Source organism: Salvia splendens, chromosome 11, assembly GCF_004379255.2.
Source record: "Salvia splendens isolate huo1 chromosome 11, SspV2, whole genome shotgun sequence".
NCBI lineage: Eukaryota > Viridiplantae > Streptophyta > Magnoliopsida > Lamiales > Lamiaceae > Salvia > Salvia splendens.
In genome coordinates, this window is record NC_056042.1 from 25,953,531 (window position 1) to 25,976,646 (window position 23,116).

Sequence of the window (23,116 nt, forward strand, 5' to 3'; positions counted from 1 at the left end):
TGTTTGCGGAAATTTGAACATGGTAAAATGATCATCGTTTTTAGTACAATAAGATAATTAAGTATCAACCCTAACAATAATACCACATGATGTACTACTTGAAGTGACATGTATTCGTCAAGACGATTACATATTCAATTAATCGAAAGAAAATACTCCCTCCGTCCATGAAAAATAGGACATGTTGTGAATTACACGAGTTTTAATGTGGAATTGGTAAAGTAAGAGAGAAAGGAAAAAAGTAAGAAAAAAGTAGTGTTAGTGGAATGTGAGATCCATATTATTAGTAAGAGAGAAGGGGAAAAAGTAAGAGAAAAGTAGTGTTAGTGGAATGTGGCGTCCATATTATTATAAGAGATAAGCCTATCAAAATGGATATTGGGTTTGGATACTCGATATCCAAACCTGAAAAAGTTGGGTAATTGGATACCCGAAACCTGATTTTTCGGGTATCAGATCGGGATCGGGTAGTGAGAATTTTGGATGATCGGGTATCCGATTACCTGAATTATCCGATTTGTTTTTTAAAATTAATAAATTATATTTTTATTATAATTAAATGTAATTTAATTTCTTAATTACATGTGGATGGATGAAAGAAGTTAATATCTCAATTTCTTATTGTGGATTGGACTGGAAAAATATACCGAAATACCGCACTTACCGTACCGAATAAATACCGAAAATATCGAATTTTCGGTACACCGTACTTTTCGGTACGGTATCATACCGTACCGACAGTTTTAGGTACGGTAAAGGTATGCATTTTGTATATACCGCGGTATACCGCGTTATACCGCATCATACCGCAAATTTACGGTATACCGCAATTGCAGTATATACCGAAAATCAAGGTACGGTATACCGACAAAAGCGGTACGGTAACGATATCTAAATTTTGGTATACCGACAAAAGCGGTACGGTAAAAGTATGGTTTTTGGTCATACCGCACGGTACGGTACGGTATGCGGTATGGCCATTTCGGCGCGGTATACCGTACCGTTCCAACCCTAATTGTGGATGGATGAAAGATGTAATTTAATATAATTTAATTTCTTATTGTGGATGGATGAAAGATGAAAAATATAATTGTAATTTCTTAATTACACGTGGATGGGCGAGAGATGTTAATATGTAGATTAATTTTTTAATGTAATTTATTTTCTTATTGTGGATGGATGAAAGATGTTCATTTGTTACTATAATTTATGAATTTTGTATTTCTCAAAATTTGTAATTATTTTTCTCTTAATTCGAACTGCTACAAGAGTTTTGTATATCTAAAAGTTTGTAGTTATTTTCTCTTTAATACTACTTCAACTTTGTATTAAATTCAAATTAAATAATACTCCCTCCGTCCCATAAAAATATGTGCATTTTGCATTTTCGTCCGTCCCACAAAAATATGTGCATTCCATTTTTAGAAAAAGTTATATCAATTAAATAATGTAGGTCACATTATCCACTAACTATACTTTAACAACTATTCTCCTCCTCTTTCTTACTTTACCATACCATTCTACCCTTCTCTCTTACATTACTAATTTTGTCTTAATTCCCGTGTCATACTCATTGCCCATATTTTTATGGGACGGTGGAGTATTAAATAAATTGTAAAACTTTGTAGTTAATTTTCAAAAAAAAAATTCAAAATTACAATCGGGACTGGATACCCAATTTTTCGGGACTGGATACCCGAGTCGGGTATCCGGGTACGTGAAATCAAATTCGGGTCGGGTATCAGGTATTGGATTTTGTGAATTTCGGGATCGGGTATCCGAAAATTTTGGATCGGGTATCCGCGGGTACCCAATTTAACAGACCTAATAAGTGAAAAGGGAAAAAGTAAGAGAGAAGTTGTTGAAAACTTTCCTTTTTTAAATGTGCTCTACTTTTTGTAGACAATCAAAAATGGCAAATGTGCTCTATTTTTCGTGGACGGAGGGAGTATTATTCTCTCAAAGGTGAGAGGTTACACGTTGAGAGGGTTTTCAATATGCTCCAAGATGTTAGGCCAATCATGCTCCGCTGACGTGATGTATGCTTGTATATAATGAATGATATGATAATCGAGAACAAGGAGCAAAAACGTTTATCTTGCGAGGAGAAAGAAAGATCTAGTTCAGGAATTTCCAGCTACAGTCCAACATAGGGCCCACCACCTCAATTTTGATATGAGGCTTTCATACACGAGGAACGAACTTACGAACAATTCCAACAAGATCTAATCGAAAAAATTAGGCACACAACAACAGAAGTATGTTTCATTAAGTAATATTATGAGTTTATAATATGCATTTTTTGGTATTTAATTAATTGATTTTTTTCGATATTTAATCAAGTAATTTTCTAATTTTGATTCATTTATTTGTTTTATAAATATATCAATTAATAATTATATAATAATGAAGTTGAAAATAATAAAAATAATGATGAAATTGAAATTCTGAATCATGGCTCAAATGGAACAGGTTAACATGACAATTGAAAATGGAAGTGTTGTTAAAATGTGACTGTTGTTATCAGGTTAGCAATGTAGATGCTCTTAAGATCCCTATACCAAAGTCCAACAACACGGCCACAAATAATGTGTGGCATTGAGTGCAAAGTTGTGAGTAAGTTATGGACTCAAACCATTAAAGGTTATGAAATATGGAAGTGGTAAAAGCATCATCATTCCTCAGGTGTGCATTTTTGGCTATTTCTCTTTCTCTCATGTGCATATGCGTCTATCATCTATGTATACTTACTTTCTAATCATGTTTGATTAAATATAATCATTAATTATTTTGTTTTCTCCTTTATTTCAAACATAATAAAGAGAATATTTTCTTTAGTATTTATGATTTCTATTATGCTCATGTTTTAGATTATGTAGAAAATATGACGTGTTATATTTTTATTTTAAATATTTTGAACTTTCTATAAACTAAAATAAATTCTTTATTATATAAATATCTAAGAATCCCAATTCAACATTGAAAATTTTTCAAGTAATAACACTAATTTTTTTTATGTATAATGAAATGACTTAATAGGAAAAATTGAGATAACAAAGAAAACATGAATTGGATTTCACATTTTCACGTCAATATAATTATTTATCGCACCCCTAATACGAAATTTCTGGATCCGCCACTGCTAGTATCTGAGTCAATCTCGGAGTTGTGTTCGTGACTCACCAATGAGAACATTGGGCCTCATGGAGACGGATCGAAATCATTGCTATCCCATCTAATATACAATCAACTCTCTCTCCCGTTTAATAATCTATAACCGAGTTGTTGCATTAGCCTAGGGAATAGGGATACATACATACATATGTGAAATTCCAATCAACATGCTCCACTTCTTCAACTACAAACTGCTCGCTTTCTTTTTTACTCTATCCTTATAGATAGTGTATTGAGTGTGACATTGAAAATTAATCTTACAAGTTTTTTACAAATGTGCTTAAAAGTCTAAAGTATATTCAATGCCAAAAATGAATTAAACTTAGGGTGCATAACATTGATGAAACTAATACACACAGTAACTGAAAGAAAAAAGGGGTATTTTATTCAACTAAATACCTTTCAAAATCATAACAGTACTCTCAAAACCTCATAAGCAAAACATATTTATTTTTTCTATCAATACGCCAATAAAATCTGCGTCACTCTTAGACAATCTTTCTGTACAAAAAACCTTCAAAACTGCAAAACGCATCATAATTACCTTTAAAAAACTGATAAAATCATCACCATGCCGTTGCAGCTATTTCTTTATGGATCAAATACCGAAAAGACGAACTTTCCTCTAGCCAACACAAACACTTTTCAGGTCGACCCTTCAGGAATCTGTCGATCGATTTCTGTTGATATTCAGGTAGGCAGTCTCCTACAACTTTCAGAAGTGCAGCCGTGCTAAGTGACATATCCTTTGCATAATACTGCAAGATTTTTGGCAGGTGCAGCCTTTTCTGCTTATGAACGTAAGCTGTAGCTTGTATGAATTCTTCTTTGGCAATATTCAGATCTTCAGATATACTCTTTGCATAGTAAATGCGAATCTGCAATCCAAACCATTAAAAAGTTTTGAGAATAAGCAGGAAGAAAGAATACACTAATTTCAGTCGTTTGCAAAAACGGGAGAAGATTTCGATCAAGCTAGCCAGATAAACATCTAACAAATACATTACCGCAGGGTCAGAGCATGCTCCTGAGCTAAGTGCGAAATGAACAAGCGGTTCGGGATAGTCAATAGCATAAGCATGTCTTAAGACCCCGGTTTTGAATTTCCTCCTTGGAGAGAGAAGAAGTGTCTGAAGCCACTGCGTTGGTGCATGTCATGTTAAGTGAGTAAGTTGCTAAATCAAGAAAACTATGGAGAAGAGAAGAATCAGTTTCGAGTCATATAGTAGTTAGCAAACAAGAAGAGAATCTCTTAACAGAGCATGAAAATCTGTGTGGCATTCACTGTCAATTGTTTTGATGTTTACTTAGAGTCCAGCAAACCATAGAATATTTCTCTTATGAATATAAAACACAGTGAACACTAAACAGCATTCATGTCTAAGTACTCGTTGGTGTATTACAATATGCACAAGCTCAAGAAATATTGATTTATAATAGACATTTACCGGGGCAGAATAGTGAGATTTTATCCCCAAAATGGAGCTTTGTATGTCATAAGCGGTAACGCAGATCCCACCGACATTATATGCTGCTTGAAACAAAGAGTTTCACGTGGAAATATCAGATACGCAGATGATAAATCTAACGAAAGACTGAGCGATTAAAACTCCCTCATCAGCCATTACCTTTGTGATGAAAGTGCTTTTTGTATAGTTTTGATTTTCATATGCTAAATGAGCCTGCAAAGGAAGTTGAAAATACATGAAGTCGTCCTGTGAATCCAGTTTGAAATATGATGCATTTAATGTTTCTTTATAGTTTTGATTTGTACAAAAGAGCCACTTAAGTAGTGGAGTAACGTTATCTGGTTATATGTGATGATTAGTAACAGATCTGGTTCTGGCCGCTCAAACATAAATACAAGCATAACTTCACACATATATTAAGTGGTATGGTCTTGATCAGAATACAAAGTTGGAGAAGCGTGAAAGACATACGTGCATCATCAATGCATTGTGAATATTAATCCAAAAGGCAAGCTTCTGTTCATGCCTCATCTTCTTCATGTCAAGATTCTCAAGACTTTTGACTAGAGACCTACATAAAAGAAAAGCAAATGTTCACACTGCAAAAGCATAATTACACTTAGCTCTTTCTATATTTAAGGAACACATATCATTTAATCATACTGGTTTTCCATAAATAGAGTTGAGATATGGCACATTTGTAAATACAAACCTAAATTTCTGAAGCATTATAGCAGCATAACTGTAACTCTCGTCATCTAAGCAGATCTTCAGGACTTCTACCATCGCAGCATAAGGGTCATTATCTTGTTTCAGACCTTCGATATTATAATTCTCCGAAACTTCATCATGACATTGAGGACTCCAACTGCCAGATAAGTTTCTGGGAGAAAATGTGCCCGAGGAGCAGAATGATGAATTCGATGAAACTGAATAGCCTTTATGGCTTCGTGCAGAGTTGCCCACTTTGCAGTAAATGTCAGATATACATCTTAAAATGTCTTCAGATAGCTTATCCGGGAAAATGCAGGCATCACCAACACAAAATATTCCAAGATGGTCTACAAGGCTACGCCGTCTATAATAAGCACTCTTCCTTTCCTGCAATGCACCAAACATATTCAGCCAAAATATGTTATGGAGTGATAAGGCAGTAAGAACCAATGGATAAACAACTCAAAGATAAAGAACAGAAAATGAATCTCAAGCTTTTGTAAACAAGAACCAACAGAACTTGGAAATAAAATAGATAATAATCCTCTCACCGAGGCCTCGGTTTTCACCGCCTAATAGCTTTGATCTCTCTGGATACATTCTTCAAGCTCCCCTACGAAATATATAGGAGTGCAGTAGACAATAATCCCACCAAATTTGCTCTAATTAATTCAATTATTCAATCAATCCCTAATTTATTCAAATCCCATGAAATCCTAACTTTCTTAATTTAAAACTAAATCAAAGATAATGCAATAGGCCTAGAAATCAGCAATCACTTGGATCCAATCACCATCATTTCCATTCCTAGTAATCGATATCAAAATATTAGATGAATTACTATGTGAAAGCAAATATATGTGAGTGCATAGAAAGAAAGCCAATTGTATTCAATGTGAAACAAGGTAATAAGTACATCACCCTTGCAAATGATGACTTTGGAGTAGTGAATGGAACCGTATCATTTGGGCCAGTTAAAGCACTTGTTGGGGACGAACATCGTTGATGTTCACAATAGCCTTTGGACACTTCTGACATTGTTCTCCGGGATGATAGGTCAGATGTTAGCAATGGTTGTATTCCAGTCATTTGTTGTATGTGGCTTCCACGGTGTCCCAGATTACTCGGGATAGTTTTCTGGAAAGAAGTACGATACATAGAAAGAAGATACCGTTCCAAATGTATTATTTTAACCTCGAGTGTATTGATTTCTTTCACCAAATCTGATGAAGACTGCAGCAAACAGGGCCAAATAACTAAATGAGTTCATCGAAGTAAAAAAATACTGAGACGATAAACAGGAACGGGTTACACAAGAAGCAGTAATTCCCTGATCAATAGGATTTAGTACTAGTTCATAGTAGCTAGATAGATACCTCCCATAACAGAGTTACAAATGAGCAACTTCTCCATATTGTTGTTAATCAAATTATTGACATTTCCTTAAGTGACATTGCTTCCGAAATTGTAGTGAAAACAGCAGTATAACTAACTTAAATAAAATGATCATGAGAAATAGTAGGATTCAGTAAGATAAATGCATTAAAACATGGGAAGAGTTGCAGAAACTAAAATGCTAAGTGGGATTGCAATTTGAAGCAATACATGTAAGAGTAGGGCTTTACTGAATGAACAAAACATCATACACCCCGGGAATTCTCAATCAATGAAATCGCATTGATTACCACAAATTGGCATTCTCCCACAATTCAAAGCATTAGATAGATACAGACAGCTACACGATGCAATGTAACAATGTATATTAGATAAGAAGATTAAAAAAGAGGAAGGGAAAATGTAGACTGACGGGATTGAGATGGTGGGGAGGCGTGGGCGACATGTTGAGCATATGATCCCTAGGTGGAGGAGGAGAAGCAGTCCATTTGGATTTGCAAGGAGAATCCCAATAAATGAATAAGGAAGCACCGACAGTAGAGCAGAATCACAAGGTGGGACAGGGCATGGAATTCTCCTCCCAAAGATGGCGTGGCGAAAATAGTCTGTATCTGGGGGACTGGGAGGAGCAAACAAAATACGAGTAAATGAAGGTGACCCACAACAGCAGACATGATAAATGGACTCAGATTCAGTGGGTAGAGAGAGGAGAGACGTCATTAAACAAATGGGACAACGGTAAAATTGGTAATTATGCTGCCCGGAGGTTTCATCGTGGAACCTCATCATCTTCTTCACCCTCTTCTTTCTTTATTTCTGTACTAACTATTTTATTTATTTTTTGAAATATCGACGCCTAATATCATGAAATTTTATTGCTGCCCGGAGGTTTCAATATCCTTATTTTTTTTATATTGGCATCAAAATGCGTTAAACTTTATTACACATTTTATACCAAATGCTCTACAGTGTACACCAACATATTGTTTTGTTAGGGTGGGTAGGATACATATGACATGTTATATTTAATTTTTTTTATAAATAAATATGCTAAAATTTTAAAAGTTGTATGGACAATCAAAAATAGTGTGTACTGTATATTGGGAGTATTTTATTATATGGATGTAGTATAAAACAATGACATGAGTTTAGAAGTCAAAATTATCATATTCGAACCAACCAAGTCATTTCAATTTATTATTTATATTATTGACTTGTATGTTAGAAATTCATATGTTTTGTATAATTCATTTTTTCACATAATATATCCGAAATAGTACATGAGAGTTCGTTCCTTATTTTCAGTGCATTCCATCGATCTAGTTCTTGACATGCTAGAAATTCACGTGATTAGCAAGCTAGAAAAACTAAGAGTATCCACAGTGGGACGGATGTCCCGGCGGACTTCCCAAAAACACCTCCTACCACGTCATAATGACATCTCACGGCACTTCAACGTCATAAGGACATCCCACTGCATAATGACGGACATCCCCAAGAACATCCCGACGGACATCTACAATAATAAAAATTCACAAATTCACCAAATTAAACAATTTACGGAATTAAAATTTCGACACGAATACGGAGAAAATGCAACCACTTTATTTAAAACAAAATAACCTCAATGGTGCGAATGAAATGAAGTTCAACGAGTCGTATATATAGTTTAAAAAATTTTAAAAATCAGGACGTCCGTCGGAAACCCGCAATGGCGGACGTCGTCGGAAATCCGTAGAACTCCGGTGTCCGCAAGCGACGTCCGCGTCCGCCGGTAGCTCGCCTAATGGCGGATGTCCCGCGTGGACGTCCGGCACGCCGGTCCGACGCCCGCCGCTGCGGATGCTCTAGCTGAAATAAATCTATGTTGGGCAAGAAGTTAGTAAAATTCATTTCATGTGTAAGTTTCTTTTATTCAATTGAGTATATGGAAAATTTACCTGTGGAGAAGATACTAAATTTCTTCTCTTTTTTTTTTTGACATTATTTATGGTACCATAATAAAATTAACTGGAAATATTAAAGAATAAACAGATAACTTTTCCAAGTACTATTATACTCCATATATATTATATAGGCAGGCGCGCGCGCACGCACGCACACATAATAATTAGGTTGTGGTGCGTGTGAAATCTCCATGGGAAGAAGGGATATGGAAATAACCAGCGGGGTCCACATGTTTCTGGTTATCAATGCATCCAATATGGAGTATACTATAGGGACTCGAATCTTTTAACAAATTTTACTCCTAATATTTTTTTCTTATGTTTATATTCTGAAAATTGTTTTCAGGATACATTAAAATCTTGTGGTTGTATTGATGGATGGGAAACGAATTATTTAGGTGGAACGAGATATTTATTCATTATTCCCTACATGAAACATGCATTGTCTACACCGATAAAAATGGGTTCACGCCCCCTCAAAAGCATAGTATAAATTTCATGTTTCGTATTAAATTATAAGGAACACAGATCAATGTATAATAATTACTCTTAAATTGGAAGAGAATAACGATATACTTGAGCATTAGTTAAGGATCCAACACACGATGGTGAATCAACTAAAGATGTATATATAGGTCCAAAAAAATGTATAGTTTCTCTACCATTAGCCAACCCTAAGAGCATCCACAACGGAGGATGTCCCACGCAGACGTGACGGATACGGACGTCCGCTGCAGACACCGGAGTTCCATGGCATTCCAACGACGTCCGTCGGGACGTCCGCCATTGCGTGTTCTCGGCTGACGTCCCGATTTTTCATTTATAAATTTTTATTATTGTGGGATGTCCGTCAGGATGTCCTTAGGGATGTCCGCAATTGTGCATTGGTAGTACAGTGGAATATCCTTATGACGTGGCATGAGGTGTTTTTGGGAAGTCCGTCGGGATGTCCGCTGGGACATCCGTCCCACTGTGGATGCTCTTGGTCGATGATATGCACAAATTGTTGGTGTATTCTTCTCAATCCCAAACTCCACCTATAAATAGGAAAGAATAAAGCACTTGAAAAGCCTTTACAATCAAGATATCTCTTAATGGAGTTGGAGATTACATGTTGGTGAAAGATCATAAATCTTGGAAATGAAAAGCAAAAAGCCTTTTGTCACGACCGCCCTTACTAAGGATAGCAAAGAAGGGGAAATCGTGACTAGGGAAGGGACTAAGGAGCGGGGAAGAAGAAGGGGAAAACAATGAAAGACAACATCTTAAACAAAGCTTCAAAAGAAAAGTTCTAATCGATTAAACAATTAAGCAGCGGGTTAATATCTCAAGGTAATTAATGTCATAAAGTAGTGTAGAGTAAAACGAAAGACTTTATCAAGAACGATTCGAAACAAGGCAGCGGAATAAAGGTGTCTAGAGAGTCATAGGGAGACGCTTATGTATGAAGACACGACGCATCCGGAATTTCTTAAGGCTCGACTCAACATCCGCCGCAACATCACCGCTCAACCTGCACATAAAGAAAACATATGCAGGGCTGAGTACTTGACATACTCAGTGGACACACACGCCAAAATATTTGATAAAAGTTATGTCATCCATACCATAGTGAACTCGAGTTTTAACATTTTAGAAAAGAATATCATCGAGTATCACAAAACATTTTCATAGATTGGCCAGTCAAAACAATCTCCTCACTTTCTCCACAATCAATCAATCACATCCTCTTACCATAGTGCGACGAAAGTGTGGCCACACTATTCGCCCACGAGACCGGCCGACTAGCAAGGACGGCTCCCGATCCCACCTGTGTACACAGCCTGATAGGGTTTGCGGCCCTACTCAGACCCGAATTCGTTTGACACTTAGCCCTATAGCCTAACGGAGCAAACTCAAACGAACTAGGCACCAGACAACAATCTCAACATCACACATAGCCATATAGCCTAACGGAGCAAGCTCAAACGAACTAGGCATCAGACAACAATCTCAACATCAAAACAATCATGGCATGACATAACACTTTAAACCACCCTTATATCTCCAATATCATAATTTGAAACGTAAAATGAGTTTAGTAAAAGAATGCACACCTCGATTGCTTACAAACACGGTTCACAACTTTATTGAAATCCTTGCTCTTCGTACCCACGTACGCACAACAACCCTTATCAACATCATAACCACATAATACAACACAATTAGTTTTCTATCAACACATTACTCATGCATGCCCTATCGTTCCTTTCATCGTTTTCTCATATTGCCCATCCCACCGTTCACCATCATAAACGATACGAACCCTTTGGCATACATCAACGTGCAACGCATAATCACATCATAGGATAAGTTCTTACTCACACATGTATCATGTATTTCATTCAAAACTTGTCAACAAGACTATTTCAATCAAGACATGAATCTGGCAGAACAGCGCAGTCGTTTTGTAAAAATCATTAAAATCCATCCGATATCATTTGAAGCTAAAATTTGGTCACCACACAGTAGACACATCAAGGTTCATCCAGTTAAAAATCCACACCAAAATCACATCTTTAGGTCGGTCAAAAACAAAAACGAAACTCACTGGACGAGAATACAAATTCTGACAAGACTGCGCAGTTCAATTGAAAAATTCGTTATAAATTCATCTTTCGTCAAAAGAGGCTGAAAGTTTGAGACAACACAGAAGACACTTAAAATGTCACTCAGTTAAAAATTCGTGCTAAAATAAGATCGTTTGGTTGGCCAAACACTCGTCGGAACCTAATGTCCGACACAGTTTTCATGCTCAACATTTACAAACCCTAGTTTGTCTATCATTCATCCACACATACATATTCATGCTTTCAACACATATTCCCGCTTCAAAAACGACATCACAACCATGTTCTCCTATTTACATATAACATTCACCAATGAATCATCCACAAACTAACACACGCACATACACATACTTTCTCATGCAAACATCCTTCCCAACCGATTAATTTTTAGATCTACGATTTCTACACTCACTATATGCATGAGGTGATCAAGAAACATGGATTCAATGGTAAGAAGGAGAAAGATGAATCAGAGTATACCTTTCTCTTGAAAAACAATCGGTAGGAGTGACGAATGATACGATTCTTCGATGAATCTTGAATTTCCAACTCCACAATGATGCAAGAATAAGGAATTGGTGAAGGATTGGTGGAGAAGGAGAGGAAGAGAGGAAAAAAACGTGTGGGAGGAGAGAAGAGAGGGAGGCGAAAAATATGAGGGCTAGGGTTATGGTTCTTTTAATTTATAGTCTAGGATAATCCCACAATTAAATAAGGCAATTAAAATTGTGGAAGAATAAAATATAGAGGTTAATGAATAAATTCCACAATTAAAGAAAATAGGCGTGTGATAGTGGGATGTAAACAAGGAAAATATATTTAAATCATCAAATTAAATAGGAATAAGATTTAAATTTGGTAATTTCTTTGTAGAAAAAGACTCCCACAAAATAGGTAACAAATAAATTAATTCCACAAGGTAATTGAAAGCAATAGGGGACGAAAATCATGTAGAATAAATTAGGGATAACTGGGTTTGGATTTAATTTGGATAAATATCTCAAAGCAATTAATTAATCCAAGAAAGAAAGTATTATTTCCAATAAATAGGAGGGCCGAAAATTTCATATAAAATGGCCAGAATGATTATGCATTATCTCATTTAAGTTAATTCACTCATTGGAAGCTTAATCACATTAACTCACATAACTCAAAACAATTAATTTCACATAATTAACTCATCACATAAAAATTAAATTTCCACAAAAAATTCTCATTCAACATCCACATTAATTAAAAATAAAATAAGCCATCAAATAAAATAATAATAATAAAAGTCACAATTTTACGGGGTGCTACACCTTTGATCACTTATTGCTCACGTTTTCAACATTCTATTCACGAGCATTGTTAAACGAACCACTGTCCACAGACCAGCTGGATTCAATTCAACTACGCATGCAAAACCGTCGAGCATTGTTAAACGAACCATTGTCATAGATCGTTTGGATGTAAAATCACTACACATGCAAAACCGATTGTAATTGATCACAGCAAATCCACCCCTTTTTTCCTTGTCATTAGCTACAATGGCGAATTTTCTTGATAAGCATAATCTTTTAGTATACAAGTTTAAATTTCATATTTTTTTTGGATTTAGTCTCTAAAATCATAAAGTTTGGCCAAATTTAGTACTTGCGAACTTAAAAATTGGTCTAAAATATAATAAACTTTAAATTTTGTCCAATCACCATATCATACTAACTTACATGCATTTTTTTATCCTATTTGACAGTACTAAATCAACATGCTTTTCTATATAGCTTTTTATCCTATTTGTCACGAACTTAAAAGTGGTCTGACATATCATAAATATTTCACGGCTGCCCACGTAGAATAAGTGTTTTGTCGAAGATATTTTATATGGGTTAGGTTGGGAAATGGAGTAACAAATAGAATATAAAATTTATGATATTTTAAACCAATTATAAAGTTTATGGAAAATATCAAAATTTAGTAAAAATTCATGATTTTAAGGACAAATATCCTATTTTTTACTCCATAAAAATTCAGAGGCCAGATTCAGTCCCTAGTTCTCCGGTGGAAAAAATAAAAGCAAAAATAAAGATAGTCAACAGAAAAAATCTCTTTAAATAAGACTCATTTAGTTCAGTTGAAATAATTTGATTACAGTTCAACAGTTGCTATAGAAACGGACTACAAAACATTGACTGAGACCTACAATTATATAGTATAAATTCATACTAGTAACTATTTAACCTACGCGCGCACACAAAAAAAAATTTCTGAATCGAAACTAAAACAACTTCTTTTTACATGGTTGGTTAAACTAACTAACTAAAAAAACACTTTTCATCATCATCTATTACTATTATACCAATTTAAGTATAATTTTAATTCCCACAGTTTTTAGTTAGTTGAGTTTGGAAATTGGAATTGGATTACTGATGAATCTGCCAACCTTTGGTCTAATTTTATTCAAGGTAGGTTAGTCCATTTTCTTCTATTTTGACAAGAATAACCTTCATTCATGTACAAAGACACTATTTTCTCCATCATTGACTAGAATTTGGAAAAAGATAAATATGTATCCATGTATAAGACTCGATCGTGTCTTGAATTTCATACTCTTATATATTTATAATTAATTAATCCATTGTTATTATTTTCTCTTGTTTCTCCTGAGTCTAGCATTTACACTCGTTAATTGTTTGTATACATTTTTAGATTTAGATTGGTGATAGAACTTACCTTAAATAAAAATCAAAGTTTGGTATTTTTGAAAAAAAAAATCATTTAATATATTACGTACCTAGTCATTGAAATTATATAAGTGACAATTTGAGTACGTACTAACTAATTTAAATTATTATATTTAAAATTTTAGCTCAACTACGATAAACAATAATTGCCCTTAATTTATAGTAATTCCTATGCTAGTCACTTCTTGGACATCTCCCTTTGAATTACCTACATAAACTTATACACATATTACCTAGAATTTGTGTTGGTAAAGATGAATGAAACTGATTCATGGTTGTTTTAAGTTTTAACCACACTAGTTTCAACCCACGTGCGATGCACGACAAAATATTTTTTATCATACGATTTTAAATTGTTAATTGATTAACACAAGATCAAGTTTTGATTCCGAAAACAAATTGGTAGTATTGCAAGTTTTAAAATTGGACGATAGCTTTTCAAACCTCAAAACGGTTTTAAAATTGTATTTTGAAGTATAAAAGCGCCGACGCAGAATAATATTGTCACAAAATTGTGTGTAATCTTTTTTGTATTCTGTATCCATTTAAATTAGCACTATACTTTATCATAGTCGAGCTTCATTATATTGCAATATAGTGACCCTAATGCGCTAAAAACTCAAACCTTGAAACCTAAATCCTAAACCCTTAACGTTAAAATATACTCATCATGACCAACAAATGAGCCAAATATAAATAAAATCCTCCCTCCGTCCCAATTCAATTTTACTTTGTTAATCACTTTAAAACAAACTTTAATAATAGAAAAAAATAAAAAAGAATATCATAACTTCATGTTAAACAAGAAGAGTAATGGAAAATATGGAGGGAGTGAAAAACGTGATGAAAAAAAATATGTAAGTGGATAAATTACCAAATGTCATATATTTATAGTCCAAAAATAGAAGATAACTCCTCAAAACTTTTTCACTTTCTTCACCTATTATTAAAAATTTAAAACCTTTTAATTTCTCAAAATTAAAAACTAAGCGTTACGTAAATGTTATCAAATTTTGGAAAATGAATGACAATAATTTCCGCCATTGTATTTGTATGAAATGAGTAACGAATAAATGTATAATAAATTTTGGAAAATGAAATGGAAGGCCATTGAAGCAATAATCTCAGATTTACTTTACAACCTTTCGGTTAATCCGCATACTCATACAACAAAAGGTCGTTATTCCTCATACTTATAAATACCAATCAATGGCAATATTAAATCTCCGTAAATATAATATCATGGGGATGTTGAAACCTCAATCAAAATTCAGTAAAAACCAAAACTTTTCATTTTGTCCACTAATGATTAGAATTAAATAAAACTTTTTAATTTCCTCAATATTAAAACCCCACAAATTGGCAATTTTAAATTTTATATCAATACGTTATTAAGGTGCACGGATATTTTTAAAAATGTTCATTCACCCAGTTCTAGCATAGTCTTATATAGTGCTGGCCAGTTTTTTTCATTTTGTTTCTCCTAGCCTAAGGCATGAAAGGCCATCCATTACTTCTTATGGACTGCTAGGGAGAGACATACCTTATCAACAAGAGCAGATGAAACATTGTTCTGTTCAGGAACTTCAGCATCATCCTTGCTTTCATCCCGAGCAGCTTTATATGCCATCTTTGCCTGCTCTTCGCCATCTGTTCCATCTCTATCCACCATGCTATTGTATAGCTTAATCTGAGAAGATGAAGAAACCATCGATGTTTTGCATACAAGTTTAGTTGAAGTTGAAAACATGAAAGAAAAACGTTACGTTTCCAAGTGGCCTATATGGATTTAAAATTTGAGAATTGAATATAATGAATGATTCAGAAGAATAATTGAAGTTCTATATAATGAATGCAGAATTTAAAGCCAATTCCGGAAGTAAAATTGCACAAAATAAAGCAATTACTTGAAAAGACAGATTTATCGCCTTTCCAGGCAACAAGGCACAAATCATAAAAGGTGTCATAATGGTTAAGAGTTGGTAAAAGAATGAAGCCAGCTAAATATTTTGTTCATCGCCAAAAGTCAACCAATTAATATTCAACTGTAGCTGAATGGAAGTCAAAAATACCTCACTATTCACAAGCCTCAGGAACTCTTCACGCTCCCTGCTCACTGACTGCAATAATAAATAAAGTATAAATGTGGAAGGAGTACATTTATCCTCAAGAAACTCACACAAGAAATTTCTTAATTACCGATGCAGAAGCCAAAACAGCTAATGCGCGACTAAGTTGACAAAGCTGTTCTTGTTTATCCAGAGCTCTAGCTCTAGCTTGCTCTTGTGCTTCTCTTGCCATCGGATTGCTCATCTCTTTCAAAGCAACATCAACTTCCGCATCAGCAGATTCATTTTTCCTGACTAATTCTTCTTCCTGTTTCTCTTCCTCCTCTATAGCCCCATAAATGAATGGGAAAAAGGGGGTACATAAGATCAAGAATTTTACAGTTTCAGGAGAAAATGTTAATAGGAGCAAAAGTAAACAAATGATCAACCTTGATAAGTTCCTCCTGCATTTCAAGGTAGTCCAGCTTCCTCCTCCTTTCTGCAAGAGAATCTTCAGATGGCAATGACGTAACACCCACAGTATCCACAACCTCATCTGGAAGTGAGGACAAAGTAGCTTGAACTGCTTCCTCTGGCCTCATCCTTCCGGTCACAGTGAAGGCTCTGCGAACAACATTAGCAGATGTATCAAAATTCTACAGCTGTGCAAGGATGTATAATGATAATTTTCAAAGCAGATAGTGAACAATCTAGGTGAGAAATTTAACCTGGAAAGAATTAAAAGTGAGGATGGAACAGAGTGATTCAGAGACAAATCTAGCCAATCTCGCAACTGAAAAGAGAGAGGTTAGTGGATGTAGGTCACACCAATATATGTCCTATCGCTGGCATATCTTTCATCAGCATACAAATTTCTAATACAGTATTCACCAATTATAGTAGTTCACTCTTGAGTTGTAGTCTGTGTTAAACATTCCATCCAAGACATTGTCAGAGTTCATGCTCAAGCAATATAACTAATCATCTCATGCAATTCATGATATGTAAGGTTGCCACCCAGAAACCCTATAAACACTGATAACAATTAAGTGATATAATTTTTTGTGATACAGACCTGTTGACGCATTTCCTCCACTGAAAACTCCCCAAGCATACCCCTCTCTCTACAATCTTCACGAAGCTCTGCCTCTGATAGAGATTCTACGCCCTCTGCTTGGATCATTATGTCATCTTTTTTTATGCTAAAAAGAGAACCCAAACAGACTTTAATAAGTATATATTAACATATAATACAGTTTGATTTAAATTTTTTGAAGTCGGCTAACTGAGTAAAACAACAGATAATATTTCAAAGACCAAACTATAGCATAAAAGTTGATATCACCCACTAACAGAAGAAAGAATACAAAAGGTTGGGAGTATCAGGATTTATTTCAAGAGAATGTGCGGAAATGTCAGTACTATCATAGAAAATATCATGTCAAAGACAGCAGTTGCATAGTCAACGCAAGTTACGCTCATACAACACTCAACAGTTATAATTAAGTGATAATACAATTATAGTTAAGTGATACTACAGTGGCCTAAGCTGCAAAAATTGTGCAATCTCTAATAGCAAAAAGTCTATGTATCAAACAATTAACACAGGAAGGGGAAATAGCACACCTCTGCAATCTCTTCCGAAGCATATACCGCAAATAAGCATCGGTCCCGATAGGGCTCACTCCCATATACTTGCACATATTAACTAAACGAGGCCTGTCGAAAAGAAAATTGTACCAAATAGATTAATAACATATTCAACAGAATGGCAATGAGACACAATCATAATCTTGAGAATGCAAACCTGCTGATATTATCTAGAGTGAGTTCATCATTGAACAACTTAGCAAATCCTAGAATTTCATCATTTGAGACGCGAGCACCAGTTCTAATCTGTATAGAAAACATTAAATTTCATTGAAATTGGTGACTCAGGAGACTCTCTCTTTTTACTTATGATAATGATAATGTTCACTGACCCTGTTCAGAAACCCATCAAGATCTTCAGCTGTTCTCTTAACTTCTCCACTCCTTGAAGTTTGGACTTCTTTTGCCATTTCTTTGACAGTCTCTTGGAGAAACTTGGCATATTCTATTTTGGCTTTCAACCTTCTTTTTAGTGCTTCCTGCAAGTATAACATTCAAGATGAAGATTGCTTCTAGAAATATAACCAAACAAAGACAGAACACTCAGCAAATATCTGCAAGAGAGTGCATGGAAACATACTAGTGATGATGATGATGTCAAAAAATCTTACTTTCAGCAGAAACAGAGTTATAAAGTGCTCATGACATGTAAATCATCATTAACCACTGGAAAGTATCTGGATTGAAACAAACAATTAATTACATTATTAATTAAAAGATTTCATTTGATTTGACCACGAAGTGCTTCTCAGTTGATAAGCGTAAGACATTTCCATCCAAAACCAGTAGGTCGGGGGTTTTGAGTCAGTGCTCCAGAATGTATATAAAAGTTGGGACAATAAGAAATACTCTTGAATACAAAAGACATCGTGTATTAGTTGCAGGTAAAGGTTGATGATATACACAATGTTTGTTCTTGCTAGTGGCTGAAACACGAATATTGAATTGAGCCCATGAGTATACATTGGGGAAGACAAAAGTCTTGCCCCCAAATATAAAATTGAGAATTGACTAGATAAGATAGCAAGCAGAACTGAGTAATAGATCAGACAACTGCAGGATGATAAAATAACATTAAAAGTTTGATCTCTAAGGCAACAGGTGAAAGATGTAGATATGTAGACTTAAATGTAGGATATTTCATGCTTCCTCCGTCCTATAAAAGATGTCACACGGATGACAAGGGATTTTAGGAGGTTTTGTTCTGTGTGTTAAATGGAGAGAGAATATAATTTTTATAGTAATGTGAGAGAAATTTTTTCAAAAATGGAAATGTGACATCTTTTGCGGGGGACAAACTAAAAAGGGAAGTGAGACATCTTTTTTTGAGGGGGCATTTTGGCAAACATAGAATGTAATATGAGCTCAAAAATATCACAATAAAGCTCCAAGAAATTTTTGAAAAATCTCTACAGCAGAAGATAAACAGATAATTAGCTATTTCCCTGATGAGAAGAAATATTTTTTGAACAGACTTTTGTGTTGTGGAAGATAAGATGTAGCCATAAAAAAATAGGGATGAAAATACACGTAATTGAACAGCATCCCAAAGACGCCAATTGCCTTCTGGTCCATACCTTTTCTTTCATCTTATCCTGGAAGGTTGAAGGTAGCATGTTAGGGAAGAGCTTGAGGAAAACAGGCAACAAAAATTCCATGAAAGGAACGATGATGAAAACAGCTACTGGGACTAGCCTAAAAACATCAGCAGTAGTTCTTGTAAGTTGTTGCCTCTCCCTTCTGGAGAGACTTCTTCCACCAGCCAATTTCATTAATAATCTCGAACTGATCCTCACGTCAGCCCCTAGAAGTTTAAATCCTAGCCAGTAATGTTTTAGTGTTGATACAAACTCACTTCTCCAGTGTACGAGTTTTTTGGCCCAGTCTTCCCTGTTTACATGATCATAGATGACACCTTTCCTCATTAGTTTAACATAAAAGTGGAGCATATAGATAGATTAAAAAGAAAATCTGACCTGCTCATGGAAGCCACGGCCCTCAGAGCTGGACCAATACCTAAAAATGTGGCCCATAGTTTCTTTAAGATCGGCTTAACAGTAATCTGAGATTCATGCAGTTTTTTAGCTTTGGCTTTGGCTTTTGCAGTACTTAGGCCACAACAGCCTGATCACATTCTTCAGGAGAAGCTTCTTTTTTCCTTTTTGCAGTCATTTCTTCAATATCCTCATCATCATTTCTTGGGTCAGGCTGCCTTGCAGTTGCTGTTGAAGCATAACATCTAGATTGTGATATCATCCTAGCACCCATCAGGCAGTTGAAATCCAACCTTACATTCCCATATCTTAGAGCTGTAATTTCATAAGCTTTAGGACTACAGACCCCTAAGGCTACAGGATTCAGTGGTTTCTTGCACAAAGTTGAAGTCTTCTGTTTTTCTCTCAATAGATCTATGTTATGAGGATTGTGGTCTGTGATGGAGGCGTAGCTAGGAGAGCAAGATTGACCACAACCAGATGTATGGAAAGTTTGAATAGAGCGAAGGGAGAGACTCAAGTAATCTGAAAGAGTCTTTCTCCTTCTCAAAATCACTCCAGAGGCCATTATTTCCTCACTTCACCAAAATCAAAGACAGACTTCACCAACCCAATAGGCAAAGCTACGGAACAAGAAAGACAAATGAATACGAACTGAATCAGAACGTGTATCATCATATTACTTATCTGAATACGATATAATATAAATAACAGGACAAGGAAAATAAGAAGTCAATTTTATGTTTGAAATCTGAGACTTGACCATGGTTATCAAGTATATTGGAACCATTTCTTGCAACCATGAAGCAGTTAAACACCAATAGTAGTAGCCAGAACTTCCAATAGAAATTACATTTGCATAACAAATCTAATCGGCCCTACTTAATATATTAAATAAACCACTTCTACAATTTTAAATAATTCCAAGGTAGATCCCAAATGCAAGTAGGGACCGCGCTCTAAGAAACGTGGCGGTCAATCGGTATAGTTATGTGGGAGAGAAACATTAGTAATTTTGGTATTTTGATTCCTTAGGCAGAGGATAGCTATAAAGTAAGCTACTTCTATAGTCTTTCTATAACTTTTCAACAGCATATCTGACAGTCAAAAGCAAACCTAACCAATTAGGAATGTCAAGGATTTTTTCTGTTTATTATAACCAATTCGGTTATAATTATATAGGTAATTAATTATTGAACAAGATCAAAACATAATCAGGTAACAAGCACCTATCTAAAGAAGTGAATTTTGTTTACAAAGGTCATGATAGATTAGACTATAAGAAATTATTCAATCCTTTATTTAAAAAGAATTTTCGTGGTACTCATGTCAGTCAAACAAAAGGTACGAGGTTATATTTCATTCCCATCTAGTACTAATTAAGATTTCACTTGCAAGGTTTCAAAAGTAATTACTTGTACCCTGGGGAGCATACTAGAGTTGAATAAAATTATATATTTTCCTTCTCAAGTGGCCTTAAAAAAGACAATTGATGAACCATTCAACAAGATTGACTGCATAAACTTAAGTTGCTGGTAACAGTCAATTGCCTTGCACAATACTCCATCTCTCTCAAGGCAGTGAAGAAGCAATCAGATTCATCTGCTTATAGATATTGCAGGGGCGTGACTTGCTTATATACTTTGCTGGATTCATACACCCCATAGAGCATCTATTAGGTGAGGAACGAAATCCAACCTTTGTTAATTAGTTAAATAAAGCACTATCTCTGCCATATAGAAACTACCAAAACAACAAAAAGAAACTAGCTAGTACATCTAGAGAGAGTCAGAAAGAATTACAGAACATACAAACACCTCTGCTATATGTGCACATATATGCCTAGAAATCCCCTTGGCACATCGACAAACCTAGAGTCAATAAACTATTAAACAAAAAAAAAACAGAACAGAACAGGAGCGTATATACAACAAAATTCGACTGATACAGAGCTGCAATCATGGAGTTGGAAGATGAAACATTTTGCAGAAACAATCAGTAAAGAAGCCAAATCAAAATATAAACAAAAAAACAAAGAAAATGAACTTAATTGAAACCATCGACCATCTAACCTCCAGAGCCAAAAAAAAACCCCAATCGTAAGCAATCGACGAACAACTTCTTAAAATGAAAAAAATTATTAAAAAAAGAAAGAAATTCAGTTTTCCAGCACATTAGGTGCTCTTATGCGAATGTCTTATTTGTGTGTGAGAAAATGTAGGGAGGAAGAGAGAGGTTACTCACAGATTGTTAGGAAAGCAGCAAGAAAATGATGAACGAATGTGGAGAAGAAATCGACAGGGTTTGGAACAATTATGAATTAAATAGAAAGTGATGAAGCAATTGATCAGGAGGGGTTTGGGGAGGTTTTGGAAGGGAATGGGGAATGCGTACTTTGCTTATATGCCAAATTTGTTCAATATTACATTTGAGTCATCCCATTTTTCACACATATCATTTCTATCCTCATATGTATGCTAAAATTGAAATTCAACCCCAAAGGTTGTAACTCTCTCCCATCCACAACCATGTCGCTAAAAATTGTTCCTATCACAAACACTATTTTATCCATAACTATTCATAGATCCCACATTTTAATTTTTTTCTTCATTTCTTATTTCAATTTGTTATAATTAAAATACTCAATCATTCCTCTAGAGGGATTCAAATTGTTGTGAGCACGTTGTTCTCATTTCGGTATTTATATATTTCTGCAAAAGGATAAACAAGACACTTCTACCCATATCGCTCCTCCGAAGGTATAGGGGGTGCACTGCTCGAACCACCGGTTTTCCCTTGCCTTTAATCTTCGTCGTCTTCGTTTCAGTTGGACAAGGTCGCGGCTCTTGGCTCATTATGTAGACTCGATGCTTGTTGAATAATGGCTCGTATTAGTGTACATTGAGCATTTCAGCCCCAGCCCCGAGCTCGAAGTCGATTCTATGTCACCCGCCCAGTTGTCGATGCGAGAAACTTTTCCCCAAGTTAAGACACATTTGAAAGTTTTTTTGTTGTCAGTTTGATAGATTTTGAAAGCAGATTTCAAACTATATACACTAGCCAATTGTTTTTCCTCATTGTTGTAAATGATTCAGAAGTTTTGAATTACGTAACTCACACGACCGAATCTTCTTGTAAGAGCGTATAGAAGTCCTACCGGGTCGATTCTGATTGTATGCCCCAATAATTATCTCTAAAAAGTATTCTCCTTATGGTAGTCTCCGACGATTTGATCCTCCGCGACTTAAACTTCAAAGATCATCCTAGTTTTCTCGAGTAGGTAGGAAACGCGAGCGGAAGAGAGCTCGACGACATAAGATTCTAATTTCCTTCCAAATGGAGCCGGCATGTTCGCCAAAAGTGTCAATATGAAAAATTCAGCGTATCATCAAAA

At 35.2% G+C, this 23,116-nt stretch overlaps 2 protein-coding genes across 2 annotated transcripts; both read right to left on the minus strand.

The window, feature by feature from the left end:
* Nucleotides 1-3,537: 3,537 nt before the first annotated feature.
* Nucleotides 3,538-7,558, minus strand: LOC121753946. The gene is made up of 8 exons (XM_042149246.1): nucleotides 7,165-7,558; nucleotides 6,279-6,590; nucleotides 5,356-5,744; nucleotides 5,115-5,214; nucleotides 4,803-4,856; nucleotides 4,623-4,705; nucleotides 4,182-4,313; nucleotides 3,538-4,052 (listed from the first exon to the last, which is right to left on the minus strand). The coding sequence occupies exons 1-6, from the start codon at nucleotides 7,204-7,206 to the stop codon at nucleotides 4,643-4,645; spliced, it is 960 nt and encodes a 319-aa protein (XP_042005180.1). The 5' UTR covers nucleotides 7,207-7,558; the 3' UTR covers nucleotides 3,538-4,052; nucleotides 4,182-4,313; nucleotides 4,623-4,642.
* Nucleotides 7,559-15,540: 7,982 nt separating this feature from the next.
* On the minus strand, nucleotides 15,541-22,085 carry LOC121754685 (mitochondrial proton/calcium exchanger protein-like). The gene is given in 13 exon segments (XM_042150003.1): nucleotides 15,541-15,720; nucleotides 16,103-16,150; nucleotides 16,230-16,423; nucleotides 16,527-16,702; nucleotides 16,807-16,871; nucleotides 17,154-17,280; nucleotides 17,705-17,797; nucleotides 17,886-17,974; nucleotides 18,061-18,207; nucleotides 19,306-19,618; nucleotides 19,705-19,846; nucleotides 19,849-20,345; nucleotides 21,967-22,085. Coding segments are annotated over 12 exon segments (2,016 nt in total). The 5' UTR covers nucleotides 20,291-20,345; nucleotides 21,967-22,085.
* Nucleotides 22,086-23,116: the final 1,031 nt, after the last annotated feature.

Bases quoted from the DNA above. Each gene is read 5' to 3' on its own strand.
- LOC121753946 (XM_042149246.1), bottom strand. From the start codon at position 7,206: ATGCTCAACATGTCGCCCACGCCTCCCCACCATCTCAATCCC. The intron at 6,591-7,164 runs GTCAGTCTACAT...TGTTTGCTGCAG, and splicing joins CTCCCCACCATCTCAATCCC to TCTTCATCAGATTTGGTGAA. The intron at 5,215-5,355 runs GTTTGTATTTAC...TCTTTTATGTAG, and splicing joins ATAATGCTTCAGAAATTTAG to GTCTCTAGTCAAAAGTCTTG.